Genomic DNA, 20258 nt, shown 5'->3' on the forward strand with positions numbered 1-20258 from the left:
ATATCTTCACATTTTCTTTGAACAGCTGAGGATTTTAATCTTTAGAAAAAGCATAGTGGGGAAGAATTCCAAAGAACAGAAGAAGATGGAATGAAAGAATCCGGGAAGTTGGTTCATGAGGTTACAGATGGACTATAAAAAGAGTGGTGGTTAGCAGCAACCCTTGTTTTAATGATTTTGGAGAAGAGTGAAGGAAACTTAGTGGCCATTTCAGCAGCTCTCAGTGAAAGTATCTGTAGGGGGTACAAACTGAACGTCAATGACAGAGGATCTTTAATAGGCCAGATGGACCTCTTCTAAATAGAATCAAGCAATCCAAGAAAGGATTTTGGTGTGCCATGCCACCCCAAATGTGGGAGCAATATTTAACGATCTGTAATATTTTAGCAATAATTTGGGATTTGCATAGAGTTAGCAGCTGTGAAAGGGCGAAGTAGTGTCTTCTAAGGAAAAGTATACCAAGATTTTTGACTGCTGTAGAAGTTATAAGAGAAATGTGTTTGTGTCAGACCAAGAACGGAAATGTGATCTTGTTTGGATATCACAGTATTACTGAAGGTAAGAGAGGGATGCGATCTCTTTCTTGCAAGAGACCAGAGAGGACTGATTTTGGTGGCATTGAAATCTACAAGGTTGTCCCTGCCTCACTGGGAAATTGCTAGGGGATCGGAGTTCACGCCTCTGGCCGCAGTGCATCTTGAGGATTCTAATACTTCAGCACTACAAGATTTGTCAAAGGAAACGAGGAATGGAGCGAATTTCATCATCCAAGCAATGAATAGGATCGTTCATCTGTGAGAGCAAGTCATTTATAAACGAAAGGAAGAGAGTGGGTGAAAGAAGGGAATACTCTGGGATACTTCTGCATTGATGGAGAAATCTGAGGAGAGAAAAAACCGTCCACTATGAATCGTCGTCAGCGACCAGTTGCAGAGTGTAGTAGGCAAGCCATAGGCTGGCAGTTTGCGAAGTATACCGCTGTGCCAAACTGTGCCTTTGAAATGTCGAAGGCAATCATTTGAGTTTTTCTGTATTTTTACATCTCTTGAGTTCAGACGTGGGTGGTGAAAGCGAGAAGATCAGCTGTAGATGGCGAGTGTGCAGAATCAGTACTGCTGGTCACTAATTAGTTGGTAGGTCTCTAGGTTGCTCAAGAGTAGATTGATGATCACCTTCTCCATAATTTCAGAGAGAAGTGACAGCGATTGTACGGTAGTTCGTTGGACCTTTATCACGTTTCTTTTGCAGGGCTGTATATGGGCCTATTTCCATGTTGTAGGATTTGATGCTAGCTGATCGGCAAGCCTCTAGATTCGTTACTAACTTGTGTGGTCCCGAGCGGTAGGGTATGACCCCCCCTACAGTTTGATTTGTTTGCTATTGAGACTATCACTCTTGCTGAATGTGGGAAGAGAGAGGAGGAAACAAAAATCGGAACACTTGTTCTAGAGACGAAATATGGCCGCAGTCACTTCAATTCTCTAGAATTGAAGATTCGAGTATAATGTTTTCTTTTCATTAAAAGCGGCATTGCATAAAGAAAAATTGAGCAGAAAACACACCAATGAACGTTAGATTGGCACTTAAAAAACTGTACTTAAAGAAAAAAATTACAATTTCCTAGAATGAAAACAAGCAGCTCTAATAATGCTTGTCACGAAAGGAAAACGAAGCATGAGCGCGCGCACACATACACACATACATGCAAATCTGCACATACCATACATTGGCTGTCCCATTATTCAGAAAAGGTACATTTAATATAGATCTGAATGTTCTAAGCAATTCTACTATTTTCAGAACTGAATAGTACAATGGAGCTCGAAGGAAAAGTAGCCATCGTCACAGGAGGTGCTAACGGGATCGGGAAAGCAATATGCGAGGCTCTTGCCAGTAATGGTTGCAAGGTAAGTCCACAAACTAACATGTAGAATTGTTTAAGAAACTGTAGTAAAGCAACTGCGTATTTAGGTATTTTTAAAGGTAATATGCTAAAAATAATGCTAAATATATCCGTGCTGAAATAGAAGAAATTTTGTTTCAAACGAAGATCGTTTGAAATCAAAATAGTTCCAATTTTTTTTTATGACAGATTATAGGGTTGTGTTTATTTCCTTATTCGCTAGTGGCAGACACAATGCGTTATGCAGTTTAAGTTAAGATAATGTAATGACCATTATAATATTATATTGAGCATGTTGAGTTGCACAGATATCTTATTGATTCCATCGCTGTAGTATAATGTTTTTATCATAAATTACAGCGATGGACAGGAATCGCAGGTATATTTAGAGGGGCTAGTGACATGAGCATTAAGAAGTATAATAGCGCATTACAATATTATCCCTTTTAAAAATATCTGGCCCTACAACCTTCAATTACTTCTTTTGTAATCAAAACCAAAGCAAACACGAAATACTCGAGAAGACGAAGTATTGTCTATTAGTTTGAATACAAACAAAACCGTTTACATCCAAATCCTAATTTGGTCATATCCTCCGTACTCTGGCTCAACGATCATTGCGGAAGGGATTTTAACTTGTATCAGGCAACCTTTTGATGATGGTTAACAGCGCAAATGTGTACTTGCGTCATTGGATGTGGAGATTGCTGTTATGGTGAATGATGAGGCCTCTCCTCACAGGCAGTCAACTGTGAATATCCAGATTCGAATTTAAGGAAAGAAAGAAATCGACTAAGTAATAAAAAATGCTCTAAAAAGGCTGTTAGTTATGCATGATATGCTGCTATGAAACGAATTTATACTCGGTGACCAAAATACAAGCGGCTTATTCAAATCGGCAGTAGAATGCCTCGAAGTAAGACTCAAGTGCAATAGTAATTAATAAATCCCGAGAAGAACCACAGAAGAAATTAGGTTCCGAGAGTATCATGCCTGTAAAGGCGTTTGATTTGCTGTCAGTTTATCTCTTGGCTGAGATAAGGAGTTTATCTCAGCAAACAGACAAGGTTTTCAGTTAAAAAATAAACGGGGTTTTGTAAATCACACATGATAATTGAGGCTGAATCTGCTAAGGTTGGAACTGAGTTCTTCTACATATATTTTTGAAGAGAATATGGAATTTTAATGGTTGTAAGCAAGACGTAGTAATCTTCAACCATCCTAGTGGTAAATAAAATGTTATTATATTAATTATTCTTATAAATGTATGCGATTTCGTCATCTTAAAAGGCAAATCTCATCTCCTGTGGTCCTTACGATGTTATCTGCGTAGGTGTGCCAAGTGGGGATTTTCAGACAGGTGGCACATTTGCCTATTTTGGGAGACGAAACACCTAAGTTTCTGAAAGAAAATCCTTGATTCATCTATACAGCATCAGCGCACCGTTAGCTGAAAATAAATTCTAAATGTTTTTCGCCTCCTAGATGATTTTCAAACCCAGATCTTCAATCAAAGCAAGGTGTCGATACAGAAGGAGCTACGAAGGCTCCTTCGTAAAGATAATCGTAAATTGAAAGTAAAAGAAACCACTTGACTTCAACAAAATGATAGCCATCCTCTTTACTGAAGAATGACTACCTTGTATCAATACAATCTGAACTGTAAATTCACAACGCGAGAGAGAATTTTGTAAAACATAAAACGTAAATTAAATAAAGGTATAAAATCACCTTCGGTTTGGAAATTATAGGTTAGCAAGTTATTTTTCTTTTTCATAGAAACAAAATAAATATACGATTTGTTAAGGGATATTACATCCCATATAGTTTCTTATATAATCTAGTAAATATTCGATGTTAATTTAGGTGTGTATAGCAGACGTGGTCGTGGAGAAAGGTCAGTCCACCACTGCCGAGATCAATGAAAAACACGGAAAAGGAACTGCAATGTTCGTGAAATGCGATGTCACCTCCGACGAGGAATTTGAAGGTAAATATGCTTTAGCTACCTTGTATTCCGGCGTAAAAGTCGACCTGGATATAAGTCGATATTGGAATTTTTTGAGTTTATTTGAGTTTTAATTGTATACTCGTCGTATAAGTCGACTCGAAAAATTTATTTAAAAATAAAAATTATGACAGTTTTTAAATAAAATTTTTATACAGGCGTCAACCACTAGGATCATAACTTCCTTTTTAGTCCTTCCATTCTTTGTTTTAGCAAATGATATAAAATACTTAGTTGACAAAAGAAATTTTATTTTGTATTGACCAGTTGACTAACAGTGAACTAAAGTGCAATGGCTCCTTTTAAAAGAGTGAAATATGACGCGAGTTTTAAGTACAAAGTGATTAAATTTGCAAAAGAAAATGCTAACTGTATTGCTGCACGTCAGTTCGGAGTAAACGAAAAACTAGTTCGCGATTGGAGAAAAAATGAAACTGTAATAATGAAAATGTCAAAAAATAAGTGCGCATTACGGAAAGGAATTTGTAAGTGGCCTAATGTGGAACATAATATTACCGTTTGCTTTGAAGTGGGGCAATGCAAATCAAACGGACAGCGAAAACTTCAAAGCTACAGTGAGTTGGTGTAGCCGGTTTATTGAAAGGAAAAATTTAGTGCTTCGACTAAAAACCAAAATCGTACAGAAGCTGCCAAAGGATTTGGATGATAAGTTATTAAGTTTTCAAAGATTTATAATTGCTAAAAGAAAGCAAAAAAATTACTTATTGTCTAAAATCGGAAATAATTATGAAACTCCAGTTATGTTTGACATGATCGGGAATAGAATAGTAGAATTGAAAGGAAGTAAAATTATTATTTTATAAACAACTGGACATGAAAAAAGCCGTTTCGCAGTTGTACTTGCTTGTATGGCTGATGGTACTATATTAAAACCGATGATAATTTTTAAAAGAAAAACAATGCCAAAGATCAAAATTCCAATGAGAATGGTTGGATGGACGAAGCAGGAGTTAAGCTGTGGATAAAAAAATGTTTGGAATACACGACAAGGTGCATTAAAAAATCCAAACAGTCTTTTAGTGTGGGACATGTTCAAACCCCATTTAACGGAGAGCACAAAATCCTTATTAAGATTATTAATAATACCAATATGGCAGTGATTCCAAGTGGGTTAACCTCACTAGTGCAACCGTTGGATGTTTTTATAAACGAGCCATTTAAAGACAGTTTACGAAAACAGTGGAATGCGAGGATGCAAGAAGGAGAGAAAAGCTCCGCAAAAGGAGGACAAATGCGACATGCGTCTTTGGTAACTATGTGTGAATGGGTAGCGAAAGCATGGGATGAAATAAAACCAGATGCAGTAATAAAATCTTTAAAAATATTTGTTATATCTAGCAAATTAGATGAGGAAGATGATTTTGTTTACAATGATGACGAAACTGATGGTAAATCTGATGGAGAAAACGAATACAATTTATATGACGATATACCGGAAGAAATTAAAGAACCAGAGTACAATGAACTTTTCCGACATTCAGACAGTGGAAATTAAATTTTAATTATGTAGTTATCTACCTATTTTCGTTTGTAAATAAATAATTATATAACATGTAAATAATTTTTTCTGTAAATAAATTTGATATAAGTTGAAATATTTTTACTTATTTACCCTTTTTGTATAATGCTAATAAATTTAACAGAGTGTGATACGTACTAGTTTTTACTTGGAAAGCAATCAATTTTTGACCGGGCGTATAAGTCGACCTAAAAAATTTAGTACTTTTTTTCAATGCTGAAAAGTCGACTTATATGCTGGAATATACGGTGTTTCATTTTTTTAAAATATAAGAAATTGGTAACACATTAATTTCTTAATCGGTAGAGCAATTCGGGATGAGAAATAAGATATATAATGGAAACACTGAAATTTTGTTTACGTCAAATCTTGCCAACAATAAAAGAGTAGCTTTGGAATTATTTTAATACCATCAAAAAATATACATATACATATATATATATCTGCTGTCATAATGGAATCAAGCATAGAGATAATTATTTATTCGTTTTTTTTTTCTTTTTCACTTGAAGGTGTGTTTCAGGAGGTGATTACAAAGATGGGCCGAGTGGACATTCTCGCTAACAACGCAGGAATATGTTCAGAAAAGAACTGGCAAAAGATGGTGGATGTTAATCTGGTAAATAATGTTTGATGTTGCTTCCAACCACGAAAGGTTGATTTGTAAACTTGATAGTACATTCGTACTGTGAGCAAGTTACGGATTTTTATTGTTTTTTTTATATTTTTTACATTCATATTTTACATAGAACTTTTCATTTCACTTCACGCCTCCAATAAACTAGGCAATAGTCTCACACTGCAGATGAAATTCATCTTCGGCCTAAAGACAATAGCAAGCATCCATGTGCACAGCACGATTAGAGAGTCTGTTGGAGAGTGGATACGCTAAGCACTTGGCCAACCAGAATGGCATAATACTAAATATATGAACGTTATGGAAGCACTATTAGCAGGTCTCATCTGTTATGCTTAAATGTGCTCTTAATAGAAAGTCTCTTTCACAGTTATCTGAAACAACACGTTCATGTATATAAGAGAGAAGATTGGGACTTGGATGCATAGCTACATTAATGACGGATTATCATCATTACATAGACGCCCAATGCGATAGTAATTGACCTTGATAGAGGAATTAAACTAGTCAGCAAAACTACGGAGAGGATTTGCATTTAGAGAGAGAGAGAAGAAACTCGATGTACAGAGTAAGAAGAGAGTAGGGCAGAGGACGGAGGCCTGGGATATTCGAACACAATGCATATTTCGGTCTGTATCTTCAGAAGCTGCAAAATACTTCTTTTCCATATCCCATCGTATCAGTTGTGGGAAGCTTTCCGATTCTTGCGATAGATCATTCGCTCATCTAATGCGAATGTTCGTCGATTCTGTTCAGTACTGAGCAAATCTGCCTCGATATCTGAGATATTTTATTCCTTGGAGAATTCCGGTTTTCTTCTCTTATATATAAACCTAGCAGCAACACATTTGTCGTAGTATGACATGTAAGTTATACATAAAGTGGAATTTGTGGTAATTCTTGCAGTTCACGAGGTTTCTCCATGTGATGAACTGAAGGCTTCTTGAAAGCCAATAATAATAATAATAATAATAATAATAAATGGTTTTTTAATATGTGTGTATATATATATATATATATAATGATGAGCCTTTTTCTGTAACGTTTTTGTGTCAGGTTTTTTGTCAAGTCATTTGAAATGTTTCGAAACTCAGGAATTACCTTGAGTGTCGGGTCTTCAAAATTCGCGTCATCGGAATTCAAGGAGAACCGGCGTACCAGTCCAGAACACGGGGGGGGACGCCGTAGGCGTCAGGGGGCAAAGCCCCCTAGTATATGTATATATATATATATATATATACACACACACACACATTTAAATAGATGCATACATATGAGTAGAAGTAATAAATAAAATTTATTATTAATACTGTGTGATGCACTTTTCGAAAAGAGAAGTCAATTTTGTTTGTTAAAAGTAGCATCACCCTCGTATTCCGAATGTATTTAGATAGTCGTATTTGTTTTCCATCACCCCAAAATGGACCTCTCTTTATATGAACATAGAAATTCAAATTCCACCCTACAACTGTCTCTGTTATTTTCAGAATGGTGTGGTGCGTGGGACTCAGCTGGGATTGCGATTCATGGGAAAAGACCAAGGTGGACACGGTGGAAGAATAATCAATACAGCCTCCATAGCAGGTAATACAAACGAAATCTAACATTTTTGTTATGTCGTTGAAATTCTTACTCAGGCAAAAATACAAGGAAACCATATTCCTGTGAAATATTTCAGCGAAATTTGAACACATACTTAACAAATTAAAAAATTGAGGCAGTGGTAGAATTGAAAATCGAAAATCCCAAGAATCAAAAATTTAAACTCTTTAATTCCTGAAATTCCTGCAACAATTTAATTACACTTATATTCTGAATTAAGTAAAAAAAATAAAATAAAATAATATTTCTTTACGAAATTTTCTTCATGCTTTCAGTGTGCACTCTTCAGCTTCTAAATCACAAGCGCCTTTTGTCAATGGCCAATAATCAAATCTTCCAAATGCTTCTAATTTATTTGTTACCCATAAATACTACACTAGTATTTCCTTTTCTCGCACATTTCTTGAAAGAGTTATTATGCGTTCGCGCAGGGATGCTCAACTCAAAGAATTCCACTTTTAAATGTTCAACTAAAGCTAGTTCAGAGGAGAGAGGGAGGAAGAATCGATTACGGGAAGTAGCGCATAGAGAAGGAGGCCAATGGACCCTCAAAGAAAAAGAAAAAAACACTAGAAAAGTTTTAAAAAATCTGAGATAAAGAGCCAAAAGGATTCACTTCGGCGATGGAAATACTAAGAACAGTGATTGGAGCTTACTTCACCTTTACTACGAGTTGCACCGGTAAGTACTACCTGTAGGCTTACGCCTGGACTCGCCGAACCTTTATTGTTTTTATATTCGGAATGAAACTCTTAGATGTTCTATCTTAGAGTTTCTTATTCGGCTAAGAAATAATGTTGAATTCAATATCCACTTAATGTGAATAATTTTCTAAAAATGTTTTCCTAATTAAAATTCTTTTCTTTTTATTTATATTGTGTCGAGTCTTCTATTTCTATACTACTTATGAATTAGCGATCATTGCACCTGCTCAGTCATAGGTCGTATGCGATGCCTAGTGTGTATTCTCCAATCGTCTACTATACTTAGAACCCATCCCCTCCAAGATTAAATCCCGAGTGCGCTACTGGTTGCTGAATGTATATTTAAGTAGATAATCAGTTATTAAGCACTATAAGTGTTTAATAACTAATTAAACAGCCGGAGTTGACTTTTTATAGACTCCAAATTACAGACAATTACTAGTATATTTTATATGTTGTGTGCGTATTATACTTAACCACGAATTATACTTAACGAACTTCCGCCCCCCCCCACGTAGATGGGATCAGCATTTTTAAGGGAAAGGACGAAATTATACCAGTATCTCCTCATATATAAAAAGGTCGTGTATTTTTTTTAATGCCAATATCAAGGAATGCCGAAAGAAGGCAAAATGTCGAGAAATAAACGTAAAACCTTTGATAAATGGAAATGAGATACCTTCACCCCTACAGTGTTTCATTTAGAAAGTGTTCAAAATAACCTTCGTTTGCTTGCAACATAACTGATTGAGACTTCTAATTGGTAGTCTCAGCAGCAGAAAATGTCTGGCTAGTGTCTGATGGCACTGCATGCATGCATGTTCAAATCCTGCACTTTATGAACATTCCCCACTGGGAGTGGAGGACACCAATAATTTCAAATGACCCCACAAATCAGATCAAAGAATTTTGATCAGATGACCGAAACTGGTGTAATTGGTCCACCTCGATCAATCCATGTTTCCGGAAACATTATATGAAGATACCTGCGCGCCTGAAGTGTGAAGTCTGGGGAAGCACAGTCATGCATTTACTGCAATTTTTTTTGGATGGGAAGAGAAAATGTTTGTTGCCAGATTTCTCCAGACGTCAGGGTACAAATTTCTTGCAAGTCTACTTACCACAGTCGTATTGAAATCTGTCTCCAAGGATTCTACCCGTACGTTCATGGTAGGTATCATTGGACAATTCTCACTAAATAACTTCATGTGGATTTTGATTGGCGCCCACTGCTTGGAAAGAAGTCAGTGGACACCCCCATAGGCAAGATGCATCGTGACATGTAACGAGTTACGCGTTTGTAGTATAATTTGGAGGAATAAGATGCTCCCAAAACAGTACAACTGTGTCCAGGTGATGTGGCCGCGAGAAGGGAACTGACAGAGTTTGAAAGAGGCTTTTTGATAGGATGCCACGTTAGGAAAATTGTTAATCTGAGATGGCCCAATTTGTCAACAACCAGTGATACTATACTGTGTTAGAAGCGAAGTGAGTCAAGTGGAACACGAATCTATGCATATAAAACATTCGGAATCGAGGCTCACAAGATGGATTTCCATGGTAGGAAATATGCAATAAGTACGTCCCACGTTATCCGGATCAACATGCAGCCGTCTCTTCAGTGATAATGCCAAGAGCCTGTACAGCGGTGTGGAAACTTGGAAAGATTTGTTATTGAACGACGAATCACGTTACACCTTCTACGGAGCAGATGAACGGGTGTGAGTGGTGTTGCGGAAACCCGGCGAACGTCTCTTATTACAGTGCGTAATCCCAACTATGCAATTCGGAGGTGGTGGTGTAATGGTACGGGTCTGTCAGCTTGACCTCGGACTTCTGTTTGCGATGCTACGAACATTGAACTCAGAAAGGTTCTCTAAGTCATTTATGTGAACCTGAAATGAACAACGATGAATAACGCTTCGAATGTGAAAAGCAATAGAGAGAAATCGTTTGTCCAACGTACACTTGTAGAATCTGCATACAAAACACTAATCGAGGACTGGTAGTTCTAAGTTTTCTGTTGTTTACTTTACTTGAGTATTCTTCAGTTTCTCATTGCAAAAAACTGGAAAAATTGGACATTTCTGTTGCTCAGCAGGATCGGCGTGTCTCTTCTGTTTGGAAACGCCTTGTTTCCAAATCCCGTCCAGGACACGAAGAAGCTTTATAAGTGTGTTCATCATTGAAGGGTGAGTTAGTGATCTTACATGGACGCGGATGGATTTTTCCTGCTCAAAACAGGAACACCGCCTGTTTGAACACCCAATTAACAGGACGTAATTCGGACATAATTTCAAATAACAATATGAAACCAATGCCAAATGCCTTACTGAAGTTGAACCTGCATGTGACTGTGGTTGTTTATGATCACGTGATTTATCGAGTCGTGTCTATGGCGATGATTCGAATAAATACACCAAAGTACCTCGTTATACTGTGCGTGCACTATTGGTGCGTAGTTTCAAGAGAATGTCGTGGGAAAAGGTTATTGGCCTGCAGAAAAGGGTTATCTATAATAAGTCACCTCTGAGATTAATTTGAAAATTGAAAATCAGGTAGGATTCATGCAAAACACTGAGAAATGTGGACTGACAGTCGTATTAAGGAAGACTGGTTCCAAATACTTGACTCAACTGATATCACACTGGTGGAGAGTGTATTAATAAAATTTACAAATGAAGCACGTAAAATTTAGCTTTTTACACTGATCTACTATTTATTTTTAATACAATGCAATATTTAAGATATTTTTATATATATAATGGTTGATGCTCTCTTCCTTTTCTGGATGAGAATTCCATTTTTGTAGAACGATACTTAAAATTCATTAAATTCAGATTCCTATAATAAACCATTCAGGAATTTCGTAGGAAAGTGAAAATGCTTACAAAGCAACGTTTTAATTTATTTTTAGGTTTGATTCCAGTTCCTAAGCGTGCAGTCTATAGTGCAACTAAGTATGGCGTGGTTGGAGCGACCCGCAATTTCGGAGTAAGTAGTTTAATATGTAGATATTTTCAAGTGTTTATTTATTCACCAATATATAAGTAAACTGCAACCGTATTTCGTTAGAAAAAGTATCTAAATTAAATGAAGGACACACAAGTTACAGACAAAACTACTGTAGGGTTGTATGTAGTTTGAGAGCTAAACACTAGGAGAGACGGTTGGATGTATTTAGCGAAGTAGAGTATATCCAATCGTCTCTCCTAGTGTTTAGTTCTCAAACTAAATACAACCCTACAGTAGTTTTGTCTGTAACTTGTGTGTCCTTCATTTAATTTAGATAATTAAATAAAACTGACATGTAATCTTATAATATAGTTAATACTCTGTGAAAACTTGGCACTTCTTATCACCTATGGAAATTTCCAGATTATTATTATTATTATTATTATTATTACGTGACACCTCCAAGGTGTTCGAGGTCTCATCGCGAGAGGGCACGTAATAATAATAATAATCTGGAAATTTCCATAGGTGATAAGAAGTGCCAAGTTTTCACAAACTATATCTGTATTCTTAGATTGCATGTCAGTATTATGTATTTCAAAAATATTTAAAAACAGCATTTTAGACAAAGATTTGCTTGAATTAGAATCGATCTTTGTTGAAATCAATCTATGATGATGTAACTTTCTAATTAAACAGCAAAAGAACACACGTAAAAATAGGACAACATATCTCCAATCGAGAAAATGATGTGAAATGATGGAAGAAAGATGAAAATTGCAGAATCCAATAAAGATATAATCAGTCTAAACAAAACAACCTGTAAAATGGCGTAAGCTAGATGCAGAGGTGAAGCTGTGGATAACAGAAATAACGGAATTTGTGTCTAGAACTATGATCATTTTTTAAGCGAGATGTTTGACGGGCACATGATGTCGCTGACTTTGCTAGAAAAAGATTTAGATTTTGGAAAGGGCATGAAGTAGGCATGTAAAATAAGAAATCAAAATTTGCGAGGGGTGAAGATTGCATTAGGCGTATGTGAAACCCAAGAAAAATCCAAAGTTTTTAAAGAAATGTGGGATGGATTGGCAATTTGATGGTATGAAGATGATGAAGATGTACTGTTTGAAGGATGTTCGACTATAACAATAGTAATGAGCGTGATAGTAATGATACATGTTTTAAGACCAAACCTCAGATGATATTTGTTTTCACATGACATTATATTTCCCTGTTTTTTTTTTAATAAAGTACTTGTGAAATTTTGCTTCATAAGATTCGGGTGAATGTGGATTTATCGTAACATAGCAGAAAGATATGATTGTGGTGTAGTCCTCCATCCTCCTCAAATTCTAGCTGCCTATAATTTTTTTTCTCTCGAGTTAGGATTCAGAACCTGCAAAACTTTTATAAGTTTTTTCTTTCTTTTAATCTGAATTTCCAGAATTTACCTAAAGGAAAGTAGTCGAATTTTTCATCTTTTTCTCAAAACAGGTAAGTCAGTTCAGAAGAACACACGCAATTTATAAACATAACATACTGCCACATAGCTCGAATTCGGTCTGGATTCCTGAAGTGCCCTCACTATGATAACAGTGCGACTCAGAGTACGAGATCTGAGGGCACTTCATGAATCCAGACCGAAGTATAAGCAGTCCCGAAAAATATCTCAATCACTCCCATTTGCAGGAATGACAGAAAGAAAAATTATCTAGGGAATAATAATATGTAGTTCATCCTGAATGTTTTTTTTTGGGGAGGAGGGGCTCGTATTTTTCATACAATACTAAAGTCATCGTACGCTATTATTTAACAAAAGTGTTCTCAATATGTCACTCATTAGCTACTATCGTCCTGCTAATTTAATAGAAAATCAACATATTTTAACTGTTTTTTTTTTTTCTCTCGTTACAGACTGATTTTTACTTCACCAACTCAGGAGTGTCGGTGTGCACTGTTTGTCCAGGGTCAGTAGAGACCGATATGTACTTGGAAGCGATAAAGGAGTCTAACAGTGAAGAGGTTGCATTTATAGAAAGAGAATTCCCAGTTATTCGGTAAGCCTTCGAGAGCTGAACAGTTTTACAGTGAGAGTGCCCTAAATGCAAAGTCAGTATTCTTACAGAGAGCGTTCGATGGTGCTCAACCACCGAACGCTCAAAATATGCAATTATATATTCTATTTCTTGTTCTCATTATCATAAATCTTAAAGGTTATTAATGAAATAATGTTAAATAAGATAATATCTGAAACGGTGTATGTTTGCGGTACTAGTCAAGTAATTTTACACATTAAAAATGCAGCAATTCTCTTTATGAAATAGCTTGTCTTAACCAAAATAAAACAAATCGAACGAGATTTGTCACACACTTCATGTGATTCTCCTATTCTAATTTATTATTTTTTCCAGTCCCTCTGATGTTGCCGATGCCGTGCTGAAACTAATAAAGGATGGGAAAAATGGAGCCGTTCTGAAGGTGGTCAAGAACTGCATCGAATATGTGTGAGAGACATTTCCTCTTTTCCTAATGATGAAGGATGGAAGAAGAAATTTCCTTGTCTTATTGTGTACTTTTAAAAGTAAATACGCATTGTACACAAGACAAATTAGTATTTTCTTTAGAAGAATTAATTATTAAACATGAATCTAATATTTCTAATAAATTTAATTTCTTTTTCTGTATTTTGCATTGAATTCATTAACTGTATTTCTCCGATACTTACGGATAATTAAGCCTAAGCCCAATAGAGTTAAATTACATACAAGACATTAATATATTTTTGAATAGCGTTATTAGTGGAACTTTCATAAAGGTAATAAAAATTACGTTTCACTATAATTTTGGCAAACTACTAATACAGTGTAATTGTGTAAATATAGCACTGGTAAATGTGGATAAAACGAACAGCTAACCTATTCTGCTTATGAGGCTACTGGTGTAGCGAAGTCACAAATAAATACACCATATGATAATTAAAAATCTGTGATTAGACTACGCAATGAAATGTCAAATGCAGCTGTACAAAAGAAGAAACGAACCAAGGTAAATAAATATGAAGAAGAGAATATTTTAGTAACTGTCGAAGAGAGGGAAGGACTACAAGCAAATGACGTAAAATGTATGGAACACGTGTTGTGTGTGCAAGTATTCTGAGGTAAAGATTAGTTTGCGAAGTATATTTGCGTGTAGTTAAATATGCTCATATCGATGATGTCGATTAGAATATTATTTAAAACCTCTCCATGTTACAAATCAAAAATGTTATAGTAAAATAGACATTGAACTGATTAAAATGTATGAATAGATTTTATATCAATTCAATCGAACGTTGAATTAACCTTTTAAATTTCCTATTTATGCACTTCTTAAACCAATACATTTCTATCTCATAGTCTTTGATTCATACGATTATTCGGTAATCTAATCTTACGACTTCACTAGAAATATTTAGAAGTCTCAGGTGTCGAGTCAGTGGAACGACAGGCTTAAAGTATCTTGATGAACACAATTTAGAGGTACCACTGACAATTACTGATTGTCAGTGGTTCCTTGATTTACTGACAATTCATAACCTGCAATATTCGATTGCCGATTAGTGGAAAAAATTTTGGAGAAGGGTTAAAAAACCTTATAGCATCTATGGGGACATTCAAAGTGCTTCTCTAATGGGAAGTACCATTTGGTCTCGAACCCACTGTGCGACACTAACAGATTCGAAATCAAGATGATATATACATTAATTGGACAAAAATGAGAAACTCACAAGGGTTTAAATTCGGACTCATTCGCCCTGTCAATGTTTCAAACACTTTACACTAGTAAAGTGTGTTTGAAGTTTTGTATGAATTCAACGAGCAATGTTCCATTTAAAACTGCGCATGCGCTACCAAGTAGCAGTCACTTGCAAGCATACAAGACTCATTTGAACCGCTCACGACTCACTAAAAAAGTGTTTGTTATCGTAGAATGTATCAATAAACAAAAGAGGAGATACATTTTAGTTTGGAAAAGAGTGGATACCAATCAAACACGATGTTACTAAATGGCAAACTTATAACCGCGATGGAATTCGTTACAGATTCCAAATAGATTTGTGAAATCTCTTCGGAATAGAAAATGAATCTTACTTATTCAGGTAAGAACCTCTTTAACTCAGTCGATATAGACGAAGCTCTTTGGTCGGAAAAACATGGGTTCGATTGCCGTTCTTGACGTGAGGAACCTCTAAATGGTTCTTTCGACAAAAGGTGAGATAGCTGGTCTCATACAGGGTTGGGGGGTTCCACCTGAAACTGGGGGTTTTTGTCCCCCAGATTGGCACACGAATCTATCTGCACAAAAACATTCAGAACTGAGTCCCACAACATGGGTTTCCACGGTATGACCGCAATATGCAAACCCCCACATTACCCGAACCAACGTCTTCTTCATTTGTGCATAAAGCGTGTACAGTGGGACGTGGAAGTTTAAAAGCTGTGTTATGGACCAACGAATCACGCCAGGCCGTCTACCGAGACGATGGACGGGTGTGGCAGATATCCGATGAACGTCTCTTACCAGAGTGCGTAACCCCATCTACGAAATTCAGAGGTGGTAGTGTGATGGTATTGGCCTGTTTTCTTGGTTTCGCCTCAGACCTCTGTTTGTTGTGCCACGAACACTGAATTCCCAGAGCATTCGGAACAATGCAATGCATCCTCCTTTGTGTCGTTTCTACCGAATTGACCTTTGTCTTTATCAGCAAGACGATGCACAATGTCATAAAAGTGCTGATGTGACTGCGTGGTTTGTGGACATGAACGACACCAAATCATTAGACTCCGCGAGCCCTGATCTCAACCCTATTGAAGATCTGTGGGGTGAACTTGAGCATCAGGTGAGGTCAACGGACTTCCGCTCCATAACAGTCCAGGAATTCATTAGAAGAATGGTACAAAATTTCCGCTGATCGCTATCGTACGCTTGTGGAAATTATGTCCCGTAGAATTGCAGCAGTCATCGAAACGAAAGGTGGTGTTACCATTGTTTAGTTGTCCGCCGTGACTGTCTGTTTCTTACAGTATGGCCTCCGCTGACCTCTTTCTAAGCAGTATATTCCGTAAAGCGAATTCGACCAAGAGATCGCGTTTTCATTCCGCTCGGTGGCCAACGGTGTCTTCGAATGTCTACGGGGTGAGACTTTTGCTCAGCTTATTGAAGACTTGAAGTAGCTTGAAAAAATTTCCATGCTTTTGTTTTAGAGCTGCGTTTCCGAATTATGTAAAACGTTTAAATCTTTTTTTATGTAAATGTAAAAAAAAAGAAAGATTTAATATAATTTAATTAAATAATTATGTTTCTAAATCGAATTTAAGTACTTCCATTATTAATTATTAATCTTAATGTTCATTAATATTCCTACTTCTCAGTTAATCTGTGAAAGCTAAAAAACTGCTGTTGAAAACAAGAAAATATGCTAATTTAAGAAGTTTGATGATAAATGCCTTTTTTCATTCTTCTTCCATTGAATTTAACGACCAAGTTAATTGTAAAAACGTTTTGATGCCTTTCTTAAATACTTCTAATGGCGGGGAATTACAAATTTTTAATTTTTAAAATTTTTAATTTTAAAAGCATTTTTTAATTTTTTAAAAGAGTACAATAATTTTTATAATAATGTTCTGGCAAATTCCTAATTTTCTTCTGATGTGTTCTGAAGAAGAATTCTTGTTGATTATAAATCTTAAATACTCAAATTTGCAGATCCCTCGATTACGTCCCCATTAAGATACATTTCTTTTGTAGATCCTTCTTTGACTAGATTACCCTCGCGTAATCTAGTCAAAGAAGTTGCTGATGTGTTGAAATGAAAGGCAATCCTAGTCTTACTAGGATTGCCTTATCATTTCCTCTGCTCTCTCTTTCTCTCTCTGATCTCGTCTTAGCATTTCTTCCAACTCTCCCCTGTCTGTTCAGAAGAGTGCTGCTTCATCAGAATATCTAAGGTTGCTAACTCACTTTACACCAATCTAATTCCTGACTCAAGCTGATCAAATGCTATGCAATTAGAAAAGTGGTGAACAGGTAAGAAGAAGGTACGTATCCTTAATTATCCCCCATGCTCATCCAAAATTCAGATAGTTTAATACTACAAGTATTCTTATGGTGACCTCTTCACAATCTATGAATAAACTATTATCCTAACAGTGTGCTTAAACGCAATTTCTCTCATTACAGTACAGCGCAGTGTGTGTGTGTGTGTGTCCTTCTGGCAGATGTCTATTTTGCTATGTAAATCCTCTAAGGGGTGCATCATGTAGGAGTTGACTCTTTCCCAGAGAGAGTTCGCTTCTACAAAGAATGAAGCTGATTTGCATTATTGTATATTCTAGTGTTTCCAATTAAAGAACGTGTGCTGTTCCGGTTATGTAATGGAAAAATAACAAAAAAAAAATTAGTAAACCGTCTGGTTCCTTTTCCATTCAGTAGCGCACTAAATAAGCAGAAGATGGAACTGCTCTTTCTCCAAGTACTTGAATCTAATAGTAGAGAACAATTGCACTGTTCCGTACAACGTGGCAATAAGGAATGACTACATTTTATAAGTCTGAAATACTGGAGGACTGATTTCTTTCAAGCATCTTTACAGAGATCGGCAAACATTAAAAAAATTACTATTATTTACTGGACTGAGAAATGAATTACATATTCCCCCCTCCAGAAGACATTTTCGAGTTCATAGCAGTTGCAATACTTTAATAAAGACTATATTCTATTGATCAGACAAAAATATAAAATTATTTGAAAAACGCCGTTAATTTGAGGTCATCCTATGATTTTCAAACTCCAAATTGTTGCGAATATCGAGTATAAATTTGTGCTACAGAATAACACAAATTTATCTGAATTGCCTGATGCGAAGCAGTTATTCATTTAATCCTATCCAATCCAAATTGACGGTCACGCGTCGACCTATACATTTTACCGTGTCGGCTTTCGGAACCGAAATCCTATGGAATAGGTTGGTCACTCCTTATTCTTGGAAGTGTCGTACGTCTGTATAACCGTGTGTTCACGGGGGGTTTGTCTGTTCTGGGGGACGAAAAACCTGAGTGTCCGGGTGAAAAATTTCCCTACCCCCGTATGGGACCAGCTAACTCACCTTTCGTCGAAAGAGACCAGATAAAGTTCCTCACGTCATTTACGAGAATCGAACCCAAGTCTTTCCGACCAAAGAGCTTCGTCTATAACGACTGGGCTTGGAAGATTCATTATTTTAATAGATTTTAAAAATGAATTGTGGTAATAGCAACTTTCTGGTAACAATAATTAAAATCAGTGAACTACGTAAAGGAAGGATAATATTCCAATTCAGCTCCCACCAATATTTAATTTTGTAATAAACAGAAAGAAGGGCAACATTTCAACTTTGATTCTCATTGCATAATTTTATATTAAATATGCCATAAAAAGCCGAATTTATCCGTATCTGTCAACATCGTCATGTGAGGTTTCAAGCACCCAATGCTCTTCTAGATGTTTTGTTATCAGCGAAATTGACTTTTAAGCCGGTTTTATCGCACCGAAAACAATAGAAAACAGGAACACATAACTTTTGACTTTGGAGCTGAATGCTGAGGAGAAAGGTAAGCGGACTTTTATTTTTTGATTGCATTCGTTTCAAATTTACGTAGTGTTCACTGGCAGGCAGTCAGAAAATATAATATATTTTATATATTATAACATTCTGAAAATATATTATATCGGACATCCTCCGTTACGAACTGAAGATTACCGATTAAATTTGAGGCTTAATGTAACGAAAGATTTCAATAAAATCGGGATTGCTTAATTTCTTCACAAAATTGCAAGCTTTCCTCGTATTTTGTTGAAAACATCCAACTGTAAGCGTTTGGTCGGTTATTTTGAGTATTTCCGAAACAGAAGTAGGAGGCTTCAATATAAAATATATTTAGAATTTGGTCTCCGTTTGAGATTTGATAATTACATAGTGTTAGCGGTTGTACTGGTGAAAAGGGGTATCTTTGGAGGGAAAAGTCCATTTTCAGAGGTCAAAAGACGTACGACCGGGATGTGTTTATGTTAAGAATGGCGAAGTGTGAGTAGACAAAGAAAAGGTCTGGATCTTGCTTGGATATCAGGGTGTTATGAAAGATAAAGACAAGCGAAGTGAGATATTTCTAAAGAAAAATCAGGCAGAAAAGTTTAACTTGTATTTAATAAATTCTTCTCTGCTTTTACAATTCTACAGTAATTCTATCTGTTTCGGAGAATTTTTCTCAATATTTAAATTTTTCAATAAAACTAAGACAAATAAACCACAGGTTTTAACTAATAATTAAAATTATTAATCTTTTAAGTAAACCTTTCTGCGAAATATTGTATCTTGCGGATTTCGGCATCGTGGTTAAATTATCTTATTATTTATTTTTATTTTTAATTATTTTCTTCCGACTTTTCACAAATTCTTCTAATATTTATGCGGAGTGAGCCATGCTGGTAAAAAAAAGTTTAATGCGGACTCCAAGCAAAAACCTTATTTAGAGGAACTCATAGGAATGCAGCTAAATACATTTTTACTTTAACGCGTGTGTACTAAAAAGGCGTTTATTATCTCTACGTCTCTTAAGTGAATTAATAGTACGCAGAATTCAACACTGTTATTGAGTTTGACTGCATTTCAAACATTCAACTGCAATTCTCAGGTAATAACAGAGGCAAGAGGAACTCAAGTCGCACGAAAGACTCCCTTGTTTTACTATTCGGAGAAGTTGAACGACGCTTATCAAAGGATGTATGATGTACTTAATGTATATAAAAGAGATAATTAAAAAGAGAACAAAGGGTTTTTATTCGTTATCCGTACGAGTAGTGCAAGAACAGAAGTTTGGACTTTCTTATCC

At 36.0% G+C, this 20258-nt stretch overlaps 2 protein-coding genes across 2 annotated transcripts in view; both read left to right on the plus strand.

Annotated features, from left to right (window-relative positions):
* Window positions 1-1814: 1814 nt before the first annotated feature.
* On the plus strand, window positions 1815-14036 carry LOC150096647 (15-hydroxyprostaglandin dehydrogenase [NAD(+)]-like). The gene is made up of 7 exons (XM_090408671.1): window positions 1815-1907; window positions 3770-3893; window positions 5964-6070; window positions 7576-7672; window positions 11312-11388; window positions 13267-13409; window positions 13764-14036. Exons 1-7 carry the CDS (start codon window positions 1815-1817, stop codon window positions 13858-13860), a joined length of 738 nt encoding a protein of 245 aa, XP_090264797.1. The 3' UTR covers window positions 13861-14036.
* Window positions 14037-18963: 4927 nt separating this feature from the next.
* Window positions 18964-20258, plus strand: part of LOC150096648 (15-hydroxyprostaglandin dehydrogenase [NAD(+)]-like) — a 66439-nt gene continuing 65144 nt past the window's right edge. The window contains exon 1 of the mRNA XM_090408486.1: window positions 18964-18980. The gene's annotated coding sequence lies outside the window, so the exon portion shown is untranslated. The remainder of the gene's footprint in view (window positions 18981-20258) is intronic.

Source organism: Typopeltis vanoorti, chromosome 18 (genome assembly GCF_054136105.1).
Source record: "Typopeltis vanoorti isolate ZY-2024b chromosome 18, IOZ_Tvanoo_1.0, whole genome shotgun sequence".
Classification (NCBI taxonomy): domain Eukaryota; kingdom Metazoa; phylum Arthropoda; class Arachnida; order Uropygi; family Thelyphonidae; genus Typopeltis; species Typopeltis vanoorti.